Genomic DNA, 19,024 nt, shown 5'->3' with positions numbered 1-19,024 from the left:
ATGCCCATTAAAGCAGGTGTTGGTACCTTTGGCAGTGGGGGCTGTTACCAAGTTAAGCGGGAAAGTGAACTCTGCGTCTCCATCAAGGTTGACAGCAGAGAGAAGCATGAAGTGGTTAGACAGCTTTTCTGATTTGGACGTAGTACAGGTCCTTCTCAAAATATTAGCATATTGTGATAAAGTTCATTATTTTCCATAATGTCATGATGAAAATTGAACATTCATATATTTTAGATTCATTGCACACTAACTGAAATATTTCAGGTCTTTTATTGTCTTAATACGGATGATTTTGGCATACAGCTCATGAAAACCCAAAATTCCTATCTCGCAAAATTAGCATATTTCATCCGACCAATAAAAGAAAAGTGTTTTTAATACAAAAAACGTCAACCTTCAAATAATCATGTACAGTTATGCACTCAATACTTGGTCGGGAATCCTTTGGCAGAAATGACTGCTTCAATGCGGCGTGGCATGGAGGCAATCAGCCTGTGGCACTGCTGAGGTCTTATGGAGGCCCAGGATGCTTCGATAGCGGCCTTTAGCTCATCCAGAGTGTTGGGTCTTGAGTCTCTCAACGTTCTCTTTACAATATCCCACAGATTCTCTATGGGGTTCAGGTCAGGAGAGTTGGCAGGCCAATTGAGCACAGTGATACCATGGTCAGTAAACCATTTACCAGTGGTTTTGGCACTGTGAGCAGGTGCCAGGTCGTGCTGAAAAATGAAATCTTCATCTCCATAAAGCTTTTCAGCAGATGGAAGCATGAAGTGCTCCAAAATCTCCTGATAGCTAGCTGCATTGACCCTGCCCTTGATAAAACACAGTGGACCAACACCAGCAGCTGACACGGCACCCCAGACCATCACTGACTGTGGGTACTTGACACTGGACTTCTGGCATTTTGGCATTTCCTTCTCCCCAGTCTTCCTCCAGACTCTGGCACCTTGATTTCCGAATGACATGCAGAATTTGCTTTCATCCGAAAAAAGTACTTTGGACCACTGAGCAACAGTCCAGTGCTGCTTCTCTGTAGCCCAGGTCAGGCGCTTCTGCCGCTGTTTCTGGTTCAAAAGTGGCTTGACCTGGGGAATGTGGCACCTGTAGCCCATTTCCTGCACACGCCTGTGCACGGTGGCTCTGGATGTTTCTACTCCAGACTCAGTCCACTGCTTCCGCAGGTCCCCCAAGGTCTGGAATCGGCCCTTCTCCACAATCTTCCTCAGGGTCCACCTCTTCTCGTTGTGCAGCGTTTTCTGCCACACTTTTTCCTTCCCACAGACTTCCCACTGAGGTGCCTTGATACAGCACTCTGGGAACAGCCTATTCGTTCAGAAATGTCTTTCTGTGTCTTACCCTCTTGCTTGAGGGTGTCAATAGTGGCCTTCTGGACAGCAGTCAGGTCGGCAGTCTTACCCATGATTGGGGTTTTGAGTGATGAACCAGGCTGGGAGTTTTAAAGGCCTCAGGAATCTTTTGCAGGTGTTTAGAGTTAACTCGTTGATTCAGATGATTAGGTTCATAGCTCGTTTAGAGACCCTTTTAATGATATGCTAATTTTGTGAGATAGGAATTTTGGGTTTTCATGAGCTGTATGCCAAAATCATCCGTATTAAGACAATAAAAGACCTGAAATATTTCAGTTAGTGTGCAATGAATCTAAAATATATGAATGTTAAATTTTCATCATGACATTATGGAAAATAATGAACTTTATCACAATATGCTAATATTTTGAGAAGGACCTGTAGATCAACGCTAGCAGAGAACATGGCTCCTCAGGTCATCACTGGCTGTGAAAACTTCACACTGGTCCTCAAACGAAGACTTGGATTTTGTACATCTCCAATCAACCTCCCAACTCTGGGGCTTTAATTTTGAAGTGCGATTCAGAATTTTCTTTGCTTTCTTCCTGAAAGAGAACTTTGGACCACTGAGCCACAGTTCAGTCCTTTTTATCCTTTGCCCAGTTAGGATGCTTTTAATGTTGTCTTTCGTTCAGGAGTAGCTAAGGAATGTGACAGTTGTAGCTTTTACTACACTTTTTCCTTCCACTTAACTTTCCACAATTAAGCTTAGACACTGCACTCAGAGACAAGCCTGCTTCTTTAGCAATGACATTTACATTTACACTTACCTCCCTTGTGGTGGGTGCCAGGGACTGACAAGTCATCAGTGTCTCTCCCATGGTTTTGTAAGTCATAACGTAACATTTAGGTATTAAACATCCTCTATTTTAAATTGGTCTTATGTAATATTTAAACTTTCTGAACAATTGAACTTTGTTTTCATTAGGGGTAAGCCAAACTTAACACAAATCAAATATGTTACGATTTATAATAACTCTGTATTGAATTACAGAAATAAATGAACTCTTCTGTGATATTTTAATCAGTTAATATGCACCTGTATAGTTCAACTGAAACCTGCCAGGTTACCTCTGGACTGATGTTATTGCTGCCAGTGGTGTTATGCTTGATTTGTTTTTAGGAAAACAGTCCAGTTCCAAAACCATAAATGTGACAAGTTTTTGAAATCGATTTGATATAATTGCTTCACTGAACCACAGGACGTTCTGGTGCCTTTCATTTCGCCCCGGCTGCAGCAGATGACCTCGCAGACTACTGGGCCTGTGGTGGGCTCCACTTGGTCTAAATAGCAGTCATCTCATTAGACAGGGGCTGCCAATTGAAAAGACTGTCTCTAATCAGTTGCATTCAGACCTACTGATTAGTCACTGGATGTAACGCCCTGCAGGAACACTATAACCTAGCAACACACAGATAAGTACCTGCAAACATTGTTCATGTATAGAAGTGTTAAAAGCATCAGGAGAGTTCCCGTTAATACAAAAAAAAAAAAAAACTCTGTTTTCTTCTGATTGTGATTTCTTTGTCCAATATTTTCTGAATGCTGTGACCTGTTTTTGAGATTCGTTAGGTGCCATTTGACAGTGTGGTGAGTCGTGGCCATCTGTAGCACGCTGCTTCGATGTTGGGACGAGCATCAAGCGAGCGGCATTTGGGGAAGCCTTTTAATTCACCCAAATGTGTATCTCAAACTAAAAAAAAGAAGTTATATTTATTTGTTTGCTAATTATTTGTTCATTTAGTGAATATTTTATCGGATATGTTGACTTTAGTGGTTTCTGTGATTTTTCTCACCCTTTCGGATAATGTATAGTACCTGATATAATATATACAAACTTCACGTGACTTTCCTTCTGTGTCATGGGTTTGCTGCATACATGTATATTCTCAAAACCGGCAAGCGAACCGACACGCGTTGTGTATTTTACAGAAAAAACAAGGACTGGGGGACTTTTATATTTACAAGGACGTTATTTAGTGTGTTGTATTAAAGATGATAGCAACTATTAAGACATGTAGTTTTGTTTTTCTGAATATTTCAGATCTCAGCTCAGGCTAGCTTCTTAGTGTTGGTTTCCTTAAAAACTTGTGATTTGTCTTTGCAGTAAATAAACGTTTTCTTGTTCACTCATCGTCCCGTCTCATAACTCACACACTGAATAAGTGACTTCTGGTTAGCCCATTGGAGTTTTTATTCGCACATATAACCAGCAATGTCATGTATTCAGTTTTCATTACATCACTGTAAAGATGAACATGATGTTGCATTTTCTGAAAGTTTCACAGCGTTCTTTACTATTTTTATATAGATTTGTGTGTGTATATAATGACCAGAATTAATTAGAACTGTAAAGGTAACAAAAAAGGTGTAGAAAATACTGCCACAGGTGTTGGTTTACAAAGATCTGAATAGTTCATCAATCAGGCCGAGCAAAACAATTCAGAAAACTAAACCTTAATGAGCAAAGTAATACTGAAACCACCTCAGTCTGGTCATCTCACAAAACCTCCTGATGTGTATCTGGCATCATTATGGCTTACACTTCCTCACAGATTAATGCATCACCCACATTTTTCAGTACTTCCAGCCACTTTGATGTGATTTACCACCCAAACCACCTTCATTATGAAAGACTTCATATTTTTAAGCCAAAATCAAATTCCTCTCCTCCACAGATCGCACCACGAACAAATATCAGCTATAAGAATATAAAGATACAGTTAACACAAAACTTAAAAATGAAAGTGCTACTGGACCTAAACAAACAAAAACACGATTCTTCTTTTGGTGTGTAAATGTTTTAAATAAAAATAAAAGATCACAACATGGTTCAAAACATTTTATGTGGTAACAGCTTTGAATGGTGATTTAAAAATACAATAATGATGCTGAGGTCTAGGAATGGGCTTTCTGTGTGTTGTTGAAACTATTTAAAAAAAATATAAGCCGTAACAAAAAAGCCCAACACACCAGGGTGTACTCCAAACTAATAATAGATTTAGGACAAAAAAATGACAGTAAATAGATTAGACATTTTATGAATTTAAAAAGAACTTCTCACTTCTTGTTACACAGTTCATATAAGTTAACATTGGCGTAACATTTTAATTTGCATGTTGCTGCTAGCATGTTTTCAAAATACTGTGACGTGATCAATCGGCAGTGTCCTGAAATGTAGTGAGTACACTCCTAACTGCTCAATTTCCAGTTTACCGCTGGTCTTTAGGTCCTTTCTTCTACTGCAAGCTATACAGTATTCATATGATTGCAGTCCTCCTTTAGCACTGCAGGCCTACAGATGGAGTGGTCTGTTGAAAGTATTTTTAATTTGTTTTTTTTTTCCTTTACATTTTCAAATTTTTTTTTTTTTTTTTATATTTTTCTTTTTGTACAGTTCGTCAAATATTACTTCAGTCAAGAGGCTGAGGGTCAGCTATGGGCATGGTGTGCAGAACTTCGTCTAGAAGCTGCAGAGCTCGGTGTAGATGGATTTCGATCCAGCAGGGGGTCTCTTTGATGCTTTGCCGTGGGTAGTCGGGCCCCCAGCCTTTCACAAAGCTCATGCGCAGAATGCACAGCCTGCGTAGGTCGTCGACTCCGATTCCCGCAGCGGCAGACAAACCTTTATGGAGAGAGCAGAGACATCTTAATTACGCTGCATGCATGCAGAACAGGAGCTGCGAGACAGAACCAGCACACAAACTCACTTCGCCAATTAAGTCAGACCAGCGCTTTAACATGCAATTTAACTCATTTAAACAAACCACGTTTTAGTGTGTAACTTAAGACAAAAGTTGGATGTTAAATAAAATTTTAAGCATTTTCAGGGTTTACTGAAATGCTCAATAAAATAATATGGCTTCTTTTGCTGCTCAGACTTAGTTGTGTTCAAGATTAATAGCAATGTTTAAAAATATGAGTAAAGTTCAGTTATTTCCATGCATTGGGAAAGCCCTGCACATTACATCCCTACTGAAACAATGAAGAAAAATGTATCAATCTTTCAATTACATTACAAAAAAGTGGAAATTGGACTGTTGAACACAAGAGCAGTGTCTGCATTTTGTTTACAAACTCATATTTACTAAAAAAAAACCTTTAGGATTTATCATTCTGGTGAATAAACCTGTATTCTGTTGTAGAACCACTGCTTCTGAGAACTGCTTCCCATCTGTGTTGTAATGGACCCGACCAGCTTCTGCCCACGGGTATTCCAGCCCAGGATGATTTGACATTATTCCACATTCCTCTACACTTCTTGGTTTTGCCTCAGAAATTCATGTTTGATGTCAACACACAAGTTTTCAATCAGATTGAGGTTCTGGGGATCGGACTGGTCGCTCTTTAACTTGGTTTTTGTTGGTCTGGAACCAAAATGATGCTCACTTACTGATGTTTTTGGGGTAGCCGTCTTGTTGAAACACCCATTTGAAGGGCATTTCTTTGGCATTAAGCCACAGAGGAATGACCTCTTCAAATATTTTGATATATGCACACTGCTCTATGATCCCTTGTATGCAATAAATAGACCTGCCACCATAGTAAGAGAAGCATCCCCATATAATGATGCCTGGACCACCATGCTTCACTGTCTTCAGTGTACTGTGGCTTTGATTCAGTGTTTGAAAGTCGTCTGAACAACTGACCCAAACAGAACAATTTTTCAGTCCACGAAATGTTTCTTTATAGGTGAGCTGATGTGTTCTTTGGCAAACTGTATCCTCTTCAGCACATTTTTTTTTTTTACTGGGGCTTTGCAGGGTCTTCTTCCCGATAGATTAGCTTCACACAGGCGTCTTCTGATTGTCACATTACTCACCGTTAACTTCAGACCTTCTTTGATCACCCTGGAGCTGATTATTGTCTTTCTTTGATCCATTCGAACAAGTCTTCTCTTTTCTTCCACGTCTCCCTGGTTTTACTTTACATTTTAAAGCATTGGCGATCATTTTAGTCGGGCAGCCCATCATTTTCTGCACTTTATACTTTTTACCCTCTCCAATCAACGTTATGGCTCACTCTTCTTTGCAGAATTGCTTTAACTCAGCCACATTGAATGGTTTTCAAGCATGTACGAGCTCTTTAAGGTCATGCCACCGCATCTCAATCGCATTTAAGTCAGGACTTTGACTAGGCCACCACCACTAAAACTCATATTTACATGGAAAATGGATGTGTTTATATACAGTTTCAAAAGTGGTTTTAATGCCTCAAATTAAGACATTTAAGTTCTGAGAAGCTAATATAATACTACCTAACTTTAATAAACGACAGACATTAAATCCCTAAACCCTGAAAAGTGCATTCCTTAACTCTGTGCCATCAGTTGTTTTTTTTTTCCTCTCCTCTTGCTGCTCTATAATTTTTTTGTTTGGAATGCACCGCCATGAGAAAGTCCCTGATACTACTTAAGACTCAACACCTCCCCCCTAGACTGTGATAATGACAAGCAATCATGGTAATACATTGTTGGAGGCCAAGTGCAGCAGTAAGAGCACTCACTGATGGCAGGGGCGATGCCTCCCACAGAGCCGGGCCCCGGGATGTTCCCAGCCACGGCTGCTGCCTGGGCTGCAGCAGCTGCCTGAGCCGTCGCCGCCTGCTGCTGCATCTGCCTGTGGCATTGGCGCAAGTCGAACACCTGTCAACGTTCAGAGATGCAACATCTGTCCATGAGCACAGCGGTTCTTAATAAAGCAGGAAAAAAAATGTAATAGTGGACATAAAATGCAACATGACAGTCAAACTGTAAGGTTTAATTTCTCAATGATCCTTGTCTAATTGAATTAAATGCATTGATGTAAACATACTCAAAAGTGAATCAAAGTGTTATGCAGCTCAGTGCTAAAATCTACTTCAACTGTTCTCCTGTCATTGTAGATGTTCCACATTTCAGAGTTCCACACTTTTCAAAACTCAAATTTTTTTATTTTTCTAACAGTTCTTCCAATGAAGCTAAACTCGTTTAAACAAACAAAGATTAAATACTAAAATCAAACTCCAGACTTTTACGGACTTTGTAGGAAACCTTGTAGAAGAATGTGCTTCTGCCTCACCTTGATGTAAGCACTGGGGTAGATCTTATGAACAGCGTCGCCCGGGGCACGTCCGGCTTCTCGGTCCAGGTAGTAGCTCTGGACAAACACTGCATGATCGCTCAAACAGCGTACCCACACATCACCTTCACCTTTGCACTCCAGCTGCACACCTTTGCCAATGTGAAGCCTAAAGATGCAGAGAATGACAAAGAACTAAATATTTTATTTACACCACACAAAATTACTGTTTTACCAAACCACATTAAAAATAATATTTCCTATTTGCTCTTGCCTTGCTCTCTCAATATTCTCTGTCCTGTGGACATTACTCAGCTGGCCCAGGCAGAAGCGGTCTCCTCCTGATGGATCCACATAACCATCCACAGTGACTATTGGACATGTGGACGGCACCTTAAATGTCTCCCCAACCTGGACGTCCATCTCAAAGTATGCGATGGAGCACCAGTATTCTGGAGCTGGAACGAACAAGTAAACGTCAATGTTTTGCACCTCTGGTATATTAATTATTATCAATTCCCTCCAACTTTACGCTCACCTGGGTGATTTGATATAGGGGGCTGGAATGCAATGTCATTGGTGACCGGCCCTGGGGAAAACAAAGGTTAGCTTTTATTTTTGGTCACTACACCTGTTCATTGTCCGCATAAACAAAATCTAATGGTTTAAAAGCTAATTCCAAATATGCATAGTTCCTCTTTATCCACAGGAAAAATAACAATGCAGCTTGTCATGTTTTCAGAAATCTAAAATCCATTAAAGATGTCGGCTGAAAGTAGTGTTAGTTTTCAGTTAATATCTGATAAAATATTAATATTCGAATTAAAAGGACAAATGTTGCATTATTCAATAAATTACCCCATAGGTCATAACGTTTAGTTATTAAATACAATCATGTCTGCCTAAAATAAAAATATCAACGAGCTACAACAGTAACACAGCTTATCTAACCAACTCAGACTGTTATATAAATACCATCTTCTCCTTCATTTCAAAGGGGGGAATCAGATAAGATGTAACTTGTGTGAAGATATGTTAATGCAGTCTCCAAACTGCTGCTACTGTTTTAATCATGTATATCTTATTTTACAGCCTTGCCTTCACTCCATGGTGAACCTTCAGTATACAAGTGTGTTTGAAAACTACTACAGAATGAAAGTTGATTTGCATGTGATTTCAGATCTTTTGCAGACTATCCATCTTCTCCATTCACTTACAGTAATGGCCTGTGTGAGGCATAGGTGGATGATGCTGTAGATGCCCATTCTGGTGTTGTGGCACCGCTGGGGGGAAGCTGCTGTTTCTGCTCCAGTTCGGGGTGGGATCTGTAAACACATAAGAACCTCGTGTTGGCAAATCGTTTATTCAGCGATTTTGACTGTAATAAAAGTAACATAAACCTACATAGCATTCAAACTGAGGTAACCCATATAAAATGCTTAATTTTAAAGGGATAGTTTGTGTTTTTGTCAGCATTTTTAATGCTGTAGAAAGCAGTCAGAGCGATCATGGTTTGGAGAATCAGGAAGAAATTCTGGCTGACCAATGAGAAGGTATTAAATATTTATACACACTATACAAAATGCTCACTCTGATGTTAAATCAAGCTGAACGTTTCCTATTTTAGGTCAGTTAAAATCACCATCATAATGTCTATGTGCTAAAAGCTCATTAGTTTACATACAGTAAGATTGCGGCGCCTTTAAACAATTTGGGAATCATAGCCATGCAAGGTTCTGAGCCACACCTCAAACACACTGCTTCAAGAAACCTAGTAAACCGCATTATCTAAAATCTTAGGACTGTGTCGCATCTCACTTGAAGGTCCAGCACTAATGGTAGAGAAAGCAGAAGAGGAAGCTGAGGTGCTGCCCTCCGATGGGGGTAGTAGAGGGGGGCTGCTGAACGTATCCTGTGGAACTGGCCTCGACGGAGGGTGCTGGATTGTCTGCAGGTGGCTTTCAGAGCTGGGGTGCGACTGCTGGCTTTCAAAATCAAACTCGTCTTTTACTATAAGTGGACCTGGCAGAAAACGACAGACATGATTAAGACTGATGAATGTTCACAAAATCTTTGACGAGGAAAACGAGAGCTTTGTACCTGAATTTGAAAGGGTCAATGTTGATAAGTCTGCAAACACATTCACAAAAAAAGAAATATAAATCAATTTCAACTACTTGATTTTAATTGAAATAATAATTACTATTTAAATAAATTTAGACTACAATATGTTTTCTCAAGCAAATAGTGCCATCTAAAAATACATCTTAATCTCTTAGTGTACTACTCTAGACCTTTTAGGAAGTTAATGACCAAAACCCATGAACATGTGACCCTAACTCACCAATTCCTGGAGAAACAACCCTCTCGTAGTGGTATGGGTTGACACAAACACTGTCGCATTTCAGGTCAAAGGCATACTGGCAGTATTTTACATGTTTTAGCTCATTCTTGTGTAGATCCGGCCATCGCCACAGTCTGGCATAGACGACATGAGGGAAACCTTTACGCCCTGCAACCTAAACAACAGAAAGGAGATCTAATAAGATGCCAAGTCTTCCTCACAATTACTATTGAGTCATACCTGCAAAGGAGGCACTACATCATACCTGTAGGCGTCCATCCAAAGTTCGCTGTATGGTTACACACTTGCTAGGATGAGCCCCGTTTGTGGTGATGGCCGTAATAAGAGAATCCAGCTCATCTTTTTTCTCTTTCAGCTTCTTGACAAGACTCTCAATGGCCCGCTTTGCAAAGCTTTCACTCTCCCCTCCCTGCCGGTGGCACATGAGGCTGTGCACGATGCTCAGGCAAGCATCGTTGCTTGTAGGAGTGTTTGTGATTGACATCTTGCTTCGCTGTTTTCAGTACTGGGTGGGCTTTCCAGCTGTGTCCTTTATGCTTTTTTTCGTTGTTGTAGTGACAATGAGAAATTATTCCTTTATCCAAAGTAGCCCACGTTTAGTCTCCTAAAACAAACAAAACAAAAGGTAGTTTAATGACTGAAACTTTTTGTTTAGTCCTCAAAGTCACAAAAAAAAAAACACTTCAGAAATTTAACAATGTTCTCAATTTTTTCTCCCTTGCAAAAGATGTTTTCTGTGAAACTGTAGATATTTAGTAATAATTTGGTCCAGTCCAGAGCTGTTCCTTAATAAAGCCACTCAGATTATTTTGACAATGTACTGTTTAACAAGAAAATGTATATAGAACTCTGCAATACATGGTAATGGTTAGGTGTGAATAACTAAGTAACATCTTACTAGGGCAATATTAAGTTTATTCACCAAGTTTGGGACCGGGTTCGATTCTTGGTTTAAGGCCATCCGGCCTAGAAACTGCTGAGTTTGTGCGCTAGTTGTACTGACTTGCTGTGGCGATCCCTGCATAAAGGGGCAGCAAAAAAGACTCCATTATTAATATCATTATTATTTTCTAAATAGCTATTTTCACATTTTACTGTTTTTGACTTTTTTAAGTTGCTAGTTTTATTACTCATGGTGTAATAACAGCCCCTCAGTTAAACACCAACAGCTGCATCTGTGAAATCTAATGTAATCGAATGCAACAGCTCCGCTATATTTTCAACTTCAAATCAGCATCCTTAGTTTTTTTTTTTTGTGTGTGTGTGACAAAAGTGGTAATTATCATTTTAATTCAATTTTTTTTTTTTGGCCGAGCCTTAATAACAAAAAAATGAGAACTACCATGTTTCAAACAACAATCTTTATAATATTTAAAAATTAATTATTAGATCTATGGTTATGTTTTCTACCGATTGCAGCAAATCTGACATGTACATATTTAATTAGACAGCGCCTGAAAAATACAATGATAGAAAACAATGACGTTAACATACCACTGAATGTAAGATGTGCGTACATTTTTGTAGGATAGAAACGTTTTTTTTTTTTTGGTGGTTTTTTTTAATGGTGTGAATCCAATACTCACTAACATATTTAAAGTTTACAATAAGTATGCATAATTCTTCATTCTATGCATGCAATATGATCCTGATGTCTAAATGTGTATCTTTATGAGGTTTTTCAATATTAAATCTTAAGGTTCAACAAGATTCTGAGAAAATATTTTAGGCCTTAAATGGGGGGGAAAAAACATAACTAAGATCTAAGAAACAGTCAAGCAAAACAGTATAAAACATTTAAAGCTTAAATTTATTATTTTTAAAATACCCAATAACTCAAAAGGCTTTTATAAGGAAAATGTGGTACATTATATTGTAATAAAATAGTTACTTTCGTATGATCCTTTTAGATACTTAAATGGACAACAAAGCTTCACAGCAACTACAAACACTGCACAGAAAACTACTGAATGTCTAAGTAAAAAAATCATAAAACAATAAAGCACTGAGTAAAATTTTATGTAAATTAAAACTGACAACCCCAATATCGCTGGTTCACATAAATGAATACCTCACTTGAAACGGCTGGCAAATTAACAAGGACTTGTAAAAACATTGTTAGCAAAAATGTCACAATTATGATTTTAAATAAACAGTATCAAGAAAACTTTGCTAGGCTTATCTCAGGTGGCTTATCTACCACACCTAATAATCAAAACTAAGCAAACAAAATAAAGCGTAAATCGAGTTTACCATAAATGAACCTGGAGCATATTGCATCGATATAATTTACGGCTATATGTTCAGATAAATGCACACTTTTACAACAACAGCAACGGTATTATAACACGGAGTTAGCTAGCGGGGCTAAGCTAAGTAGCGCTGTTAGCGTTTGCTACTATTTAGCTAGCAACTAAAACAATATTCAGCCTTGAAATAAAAGCGAACCTATTTACTTACAGTAAGTCACCGTGCAGCAGCGTAACTCCCCTCACAGAAGATGAGATTAAAGTAGGTTTATCCACCTAAAAGCTGACAGGCTATCTTACGTTCAGGTTATTGTTGCTAGCTTGCTAGCACACATACGCCAACAGACCAACTTCACGCTAGCGAACCTTCCTTTCTGTTGTCCCCAAAATTCAACATCTCACGAAGTAAGACAGTCACTAACCGGTCTTCTCCGCACACCTTCACCTGATCAGCCTACAACGTGTCATTAAAAATGTTACCAGTATTGTCAGGTAACAACAATCCGCTGAAAGCCCAACTGGCCACGAAAATAAACACAATCTGTCCTCCACCCACCACGCTCCGACTGAAACGTGACAGGCGTGGCGCTGCGGTGCAGCTCGCTTCATTGGACTGCATTTTCTGGAATAATTAAAATAATTTAATGCTACTTTACAGGTTGGTAATCAAGATCAGTTTATGTCAACATTTTCATAATGCACTTTAAAACGTTTATATATAACATTCAATTACAATGTTTATATTATAAAAACAAGATAACATTTGGTTAAATGCTATGCCCTCACAAAATACTGTATTTCAGACAAAATATTTTACGTAAAGAACTAATTTGGCCCGTTTTGTTTCAGACAACTACTTTCTAATACACACAGAGTCAAAAATATGAATCCAGGCTAAATAAACCCTTAATAGTTGTAGCCAAGTTGCAGACAAACCACAAGCTTTTAATCAACAATGTCGAAGTATATTCCTTGCTGGATATATGATCTCTCCTACTGGTCGGATTGGTAGAAATCATTAAAATTTGATGGTGTCCAGCCATCAAAATTGCTTTTCACCAAAGTCCATAATTTTTCAATAAAGTTTGGTTCAAGGCCATGCCAGAAGCTTAAATTTAACCAGCTTTATTCATTCCAAAACCAGTTTTAACAAGTGATCATTGTCCTGTTGGGGCACACAATTGTGTTCAAATGTTTTAAATCTTGCTGATGGTTATTGTTAAACTTGAAAAATTTAGATGCAGTTCTCCATCTCTATTATTCCACCCACTTTGTGAGGTACACCAGTGCCACTAGCAGCAAAACAGGCCCACAGCCTGGTAATGCCACCTACCAAGCCGTTGCAGCTGCATGTTGTTGGTTCCTCCAGGCCATTACAACACCAACCTAAGCCTCAGCTGTTGATGGAAGGCCATGCCTTCATTTTGTTCAGGGCAAATTCTGAGCAACGGTCTGAATGTTGAAGCTCTAATCAAGACTCATCGCATCCAGTGACATTAGCTGAGAGGAATGGCATCCGGTATGGTTTTCTGCTGCTGTAGCCCATCTGCTTCAAGGTTTGATGGGTGTTCAGAGATGGTATTTTGCTTATCTTGGTTGCAATGAGAGGCCAGTTGGGTTTTGGTTTCCTTTCTATCATCTCAATCTAGTCTCTATGTTTTTCTTTTGACCTTTCAGATCAACAAGGCATTTAAAAAAAACACAACTGCAGCTCAGTGGATATTTTCTCTTTTCAAAACATTATCTGTAAACCCATAAGTTGGATATGAGTGAAAACCCCAAAAGACCAGCAGTTTAAAGCTCAGACCACCCTTTTTGGCACCAACAACCAGACCACGTTCAGTGTCACTTAATTCAATTTTTTTTTCCATTCCGAACCTAAATTTCAACTTCAGCAATTTGTCTTTACCATATCCAGATGCCTCTACACACTGAGTTGCTGCCATTTGAATGGGTTATTTACTGTTTTGATCAACAAGCAACAGGTGTACCTAAAAAGCTCCCAGTGAGTGTATATCAGGCACTGTTAGTTGCAGATCAGTCTGTTCACTGCCTGGATCTTTGCCCTGCATATTTTGCCACTGTAAATCCACATGCTGAGTGAAGATCCTCTACATTAGACAGTGACAGTTCCTGAGGATTGTTCCATTGCTACCTACTTCCAACTGTTAACAGCGAAAGCTAGGTGATGATGTGGAGTGAATATTTCTTTTTCCATTTGTACCGTTGCCGTGGCATTGATAAGGGGATAAGCATTCCATTGTCAGAAAAGGGAAGTGGGAGGGTTCCAAGTCCACCGAGAAACCTGATGTCCCGATTGTCAATAGGACGTGTTGGTCCTGCAGACCAGGAATCTGACACCACCTTCTCACAAATACTGCCACTTTAGTGGCGTCTCACCCTGAGTGATGGCCTACAAGACTCCAGGCTCAGACACCTCTTTATCAATATGGCATGGAAGCGGACCGAGAGAGGCCCGCCAGGCATGTGGCTGTGGAAGGATGGGGATTAAGCTTGTTTGATGGGAAGCGATGTGATAACCTGACATTGACATGGTGTGCAAAAAACGGGAATGATTGCTCAATGAATATGTTTGTTTTCAGATATTTTATTTTAGTAAGCCCAATACTATTCACATTGGTGTGTGAAACAAAAGCAGGATGTGAATTATTTGTATAAAGACATATTTCAGAGCAGCTAAAAATCATATTTATTAGGACGAGAAAGCTACTTTCTAAAAAGTAGCCCTGTTGGGCTCCAAGGCACTTCGAAATCCTTCTCTGGTCCAAATCCTACAAGTTTGGCAAACAACTTAGAGACAGAATATTACAGTTGTTAAATGATCTCAGAGCTTCCAAGATGCCTTTCGCAATTTACAGTTTTGCAGCAAGTGCATTATTTCCATGAGCATTTTGGCAGGATGGTTTTTTTCATATTTTTAGTCTTATTCCTTTTTTACAAACTTGACATTTTACGGTATATATTATTATAAGAGTGCCTCTTTTATGTCTCTACAGATCCCACATCTGCATGTCATTAAATGTCTGACAGTGGATACAATGAGAGTTGTAATATTTGTGCTATAAATATGAAGCTTTCTTTTTTACCTAAAAAAGCCGAAGTGAAATTACAATTCCCAAATATCAAAATCTTCTTGTTTCCCAATGTTCTTTACAAAATGATTCATACCATTGAGATTTTATCTGATAGACCAACACAAAGTAGTGCATCACTGTGAAGTGGAAAAAAAAAAAAGTCGCAAACATGTTGTGCATGCTTGTACCCAGCCTCCCTTAGTCAATACTTTGCAGAACCACCTTTCACTGCAATTACAGCTGCAGGTCTTTTGGGGTATATCACACAAAGACTTAGATTTCTACCAATTCTTCCTTGCAAAATAGTAATGGGAATATCAGTATAGTGTAGAACTACCAGTTTGTCCATCTGACATTCTGAACTGTGGATCCCTGCAACTCCTGCAGAGTTACCATGGGCCTCATGACTAAATCCTTTTCCTATTACTGGTACATTACAATTATGTGCCACTTTGTGTTGGTCTACCTCATAAAATCCCATTAAAATACATTGAAATAAAATGACAAAATGAGAAAAAGTTCAAGGGATTTGAGTGATTTTGCAAGGCAGTTTACCACTGTATAAATATGGCAATCGACTACAATATGAAAAGATAAACTGAAGTGCTTGCAAAACACTATTTTAATCCAAAAATGTATATGGAACTGTAACAGACTAATGTGAAACACTTTGTTGCATTAGTTCAAATGTTTCTGTTATATATTACTGTAATAAAACATTCAGGGACTGGCCTTTATACAGCTGCAAATTTACATCATGTGTTCATCCCTAATTTACACTTAGTCCACTGTATGGAATCTCGGATTCTGTGGAAACAAACAAGCACATGAGAATGATAAATAGATTGATAGATTTAGATCTTGAACTAAAAGTCTGTTTTTCTCTGCAATGTTATCTGCAGCCACACTCTGCCACCACCATCCCCTCATACTTGTGGTTCAAAGTGACAACTCCATTATCGTGATAAAGAAGAGAGATCGGTTCAAGCTTTGTTGGAACACAGCAGGCAGCCGATGCTCGTTCGGGGCGCTTGAGGCTCAGCCGAGTCTGCACTATGGCATGCTTGGTGGGAGAAACCTCTGAGGTCATGGGTGTGCTGCACACGCCATTGCACTTGTACGCTTCATAGCCCAAAGGCTGGATAATCCATGAGTCCCAGCCGATCTCTTTAAAATCCACATACAGAGGCATCCGCCTGCACGACTCGCTGTTGGCACTGCGGCGGATTCGAGAGGGTGTGTCGTAGACAAGGTTGGACCAGAGCAAGGTAGGCTTCTCTTCCAGCTCGTCCTGGCCAGGGTAGTCAGAGTTGAGATTTGCATGAACAGAAAGAGGTTGGTGGATCATAATCATGTTATCAGGAAGGTCACTCTTATGTTTAATCATCTGACTTAATTCTTGTCTGTCTTCTCTATTATCTCTGGTCTGGTCATCTGAGAACACAATCACCACTGAATTGTGTTGCCCTTCCATGGTCCTGTCAATATCAACCTCAGCCAAGCTTTTGCCACTTTCTATTGCTTCTTGCGTGGCCCCTTCCTCGTCTGCCTCCAGGCTTTTGATATGAACCTCCAGCCTATGAGTTGTGCACCCTGACTTCTGCCAGAGTGTCACCACATGAGTGAGGTCAAATGACACCCAGCTATTATCTTTGGCATGAATGTGCTTTGTCACCAGTTCCTCCAAATCCTTCATCCCAGGCACCTCCTCTTTATCCCTCTCTCTCCCTTCTTTCCCCACCTCTTGTGTCCAAACAACACCGTCATGTGTCTTGTAGATTGTCACATTGCAACTGAACCCAGCATGTGGTCTTTGGGCTTTTCGCACAAGCATGAAGAGTCGTAGCTCAGCTATTGTGATATGCTCATGTTGTGGGATGGAGATATTGAATAGGAGGGGATGTATCCGTACACCAGTGGCTTTTATACTTTGGGCGGAAGAATCTGTAATCAAAACGCCACGAGAAGTATCTCAGTTTCATTTGTATGGATTTACTCAAGTCAATTTTTACTAATGCATTAACTTGTTGAATTTTTATAAAAAAGATGGGTTTTTTTGTACAATATAAATTACAGTAACATTACATTCACAGCACCATTCTTTGATATCTGTCAGAGTGGTCCATCATATCCTTGATAATCTCAAACATGATCTTAGTAAGTTTGCCTAAAATGATTACATACAATACATTTAGATACATTTGTTGAAAGAAGTTTATACCTTCATTCTTGAAACTTCGCACGACGTTGGCAGACGGCACCGCAGTGCCGTCATTGACAAATCTGTTGTAGAGCTCCAGCATGTACTCTGGAAGTGGCTCTTTCTGGGCGGCGGGCATCCTAGGCTGAGACCTTAGCCTGGTGAGGTTCAGTGTGGACAGAAACTGGCTCAAAAAGTCCTGTGCACTGTGGAGAGGACTGCCAATTATATCCATGCCAACTGATGTCCTATGGTGAGTTTCAGCAAGCTTGACTGGACTGCTGCGGCTCAAGCCAGTTAACGCCACCATCACAATATTTAGGAACTGGAGGTTTGAGAAAACTAAAGTGGTCATTCTTGAGCAGCCGAAAGATTTAAATCCGAAGACTGAGCATTAGATGAGAAAATGTGTATCTCCTGGAGACTTTCCTTCATTAAAGGATAGCAGGTTGCTGTTGGGGCCAAAGTGAAAACAGCTTTGCCCTGGTTGATCTTGAAGTTTGGTTGTAAGGGCAGGGCAGGGCTGTCCAACGTGCTCTGCTGACATGTTTGGAGATGTCAGTAAGGCTCTACTCTGCCCTCCTCTTTCTCACTACACAAGGGACTTATGACCATCCATAAACTCATTTGCTTCTACCCCAACTTGCAGGGATTTCTGATTAAAATGGTTCTCGCTGAGCTGACTTTCAATTCAAACAACAAACTATCCTAAAACAGCAAATCCCCTGCTAGGATTTAATTAAGCATTTCATTTGATCGACAAAGCTTTACACAATCTCTTATAAACAAACATGTAGAGCTTGTAGACCTTTTGTTTCTTTTGGTATTTTACTTCACAGTGTATTTTTGCAGCAATCTGCAACTTGCAAACACATTTAGATTCACATAAATTCAAAACTATCCCACTGATAATAAAAACTTAAACCTAAAAGCGTTGATTTAAGCCTTCATCTAAGCCTTTGTTTAAGCGTTCAGGATGTTGATCTGACAAGTGAACATTGATGAAATAGAATACAGAATGAAATGAAGTTGTGGTAAACAAGTTACATGTACTTATCACCGGTTTATATATATCATCATTCAAATATTCATTCACTTTGAATTGGATGCTTGCAACACGTTCCAATAAAGCTGGGAGCATGTTTACCACTGTGTTACATCATCTTTCCTTTTAACACTCAGGAAGTGTTTGGGAACTGAGGACACTAACTGTTGAAGCTTTGTAGGTGGAATTCTTTCCCATTTTTACCAGATGAACAACTTCAGTTCTTTAAAAGTCCCTGGTCTCAGTTGTTGTATTTTGCTTTTCATAATGCTCCACACATTTTCAAAGGGAGACAGATCTGGACTGCAGGCTGGCCAGTCTAGTACCCACAATCTTACTACGAAGTCGCGCTGTTGAAACATGCAGAGTGTGGCTTGGCCTTGTCTTGTTGAATTACGCAGGGACGTCTCTGAAAAAGACGTTGCTTTGATTGCAGCATATGTTGCTCCAAAAACTGTATGTACCTTTCAGCATGTTTACCTGTCGAATCTCTCATACAGGTGTTTTTTGAGCATTCCTCAACGTTCCCATCCTTTTGTTGCCCCTGTCCCAGCTTTGTTGGAATGTGTTGAAAGCAACAAATTAAAATGAGGGAATATTTGCAAAAAAATAAAGTTTATATTATATTATATTATATCTT

General features: G+C 39.5%; 2 protein-coding genes across 3 annotated transcripts; both read right to left on the bottom strand.

Annotated features, from left to right (window-relative positions):
• Positions 1 to 3,547: 3,547 nt before the first annotated feature.
• On the bottom strand, positions 3,548 to 12,611 carry smad4a (SMAD family member 4a). Of its 2 annotated transcripts, XM_047372213.1 has the most exons (11): positions 12,256 to 12,611; positions 10,040 to 10,399; positions 9,775 to 9,949; positions 9,531 to 9,560; positions 9,249 to 9,452; positions 8,648 to 8,755; positions 7,969 to 8,019; positions 7,705 to 7,888; positions 7,431 to 7,599; positions 6,877 to 7,015; positions 3,548 to 4,996 (listed from the first exon to the last, which is right to left on the bottom strand). In XM_047372213.1, the coding sequence occupies exons 2-11, from the start codon at positions 10,277 to 10,279 to the stop codon at positions 4,785 to 4,787; spliced, it is 1,512 nt and encodes a 503-aa protein (XP_047228169.1). In that variant the 5' UTR covers positions 10,280 to 10,399; positions 12,256 to 12,611; the 3' UTR covers positions 3,548 to 4,784. The 2 variants fall into 2 exon arrangements, with proteins under 2 accessions (XP_047228169.1, XP_047228170.1); XM_047372214.1 differs by lacking the exon at positions 9,531 to 9,560.
• A 2,023-nt stretch (positions 12,612 to 14,634) lies between these two features.
• On the bottom strand, positions 14,635 to 17,785 carry LOC124872901 (bone morphogenetic protein 10-like). Its single transcript, XM_047373330.1, has 2 exons — positions 17,361 to 17,785; positions 14,635 to 17,083 (listed from the first exon to the last, which is right to left on the bottom strand). Exons 1-2 carry the CDS (start codon positions 17,692 to 17,694, stop codon positions 16,032 to 16,034), a joined length of 1,386 nt encoding a protein of 461 aa, XP_047229286.1. The 5' UTR covers positions 17,695 to 17,785; the 3' UTR covers positions 14,635 to 16,031.
• Positions 17,786 to 19,024: the final 1,239 nt, after the last annotated feature.

The sequence above is a fragment of the Girardinichthys multiradiatus genome, chromosome 8 (genome assembly GCF_021462225.1).
Source record: "Girardinichthys multiradiatus isolate DD_20200921_A chromosome 8, DD_fGirMul_XY1, whole genome shotgun sequence".
Taxonomy (NCBI): Eukaryota; Metazoa; Chordata; class Actinopteri; order Cyprinodontiformes; family Goodeidae; genus Girardinichthys; species Girardinichthys multiradiatus.
The sequence above is the reverse complement of the archived record's forward strand: the minus strand, read 5'-3'. Positions and strand labels throughout refer to the sequence as shown.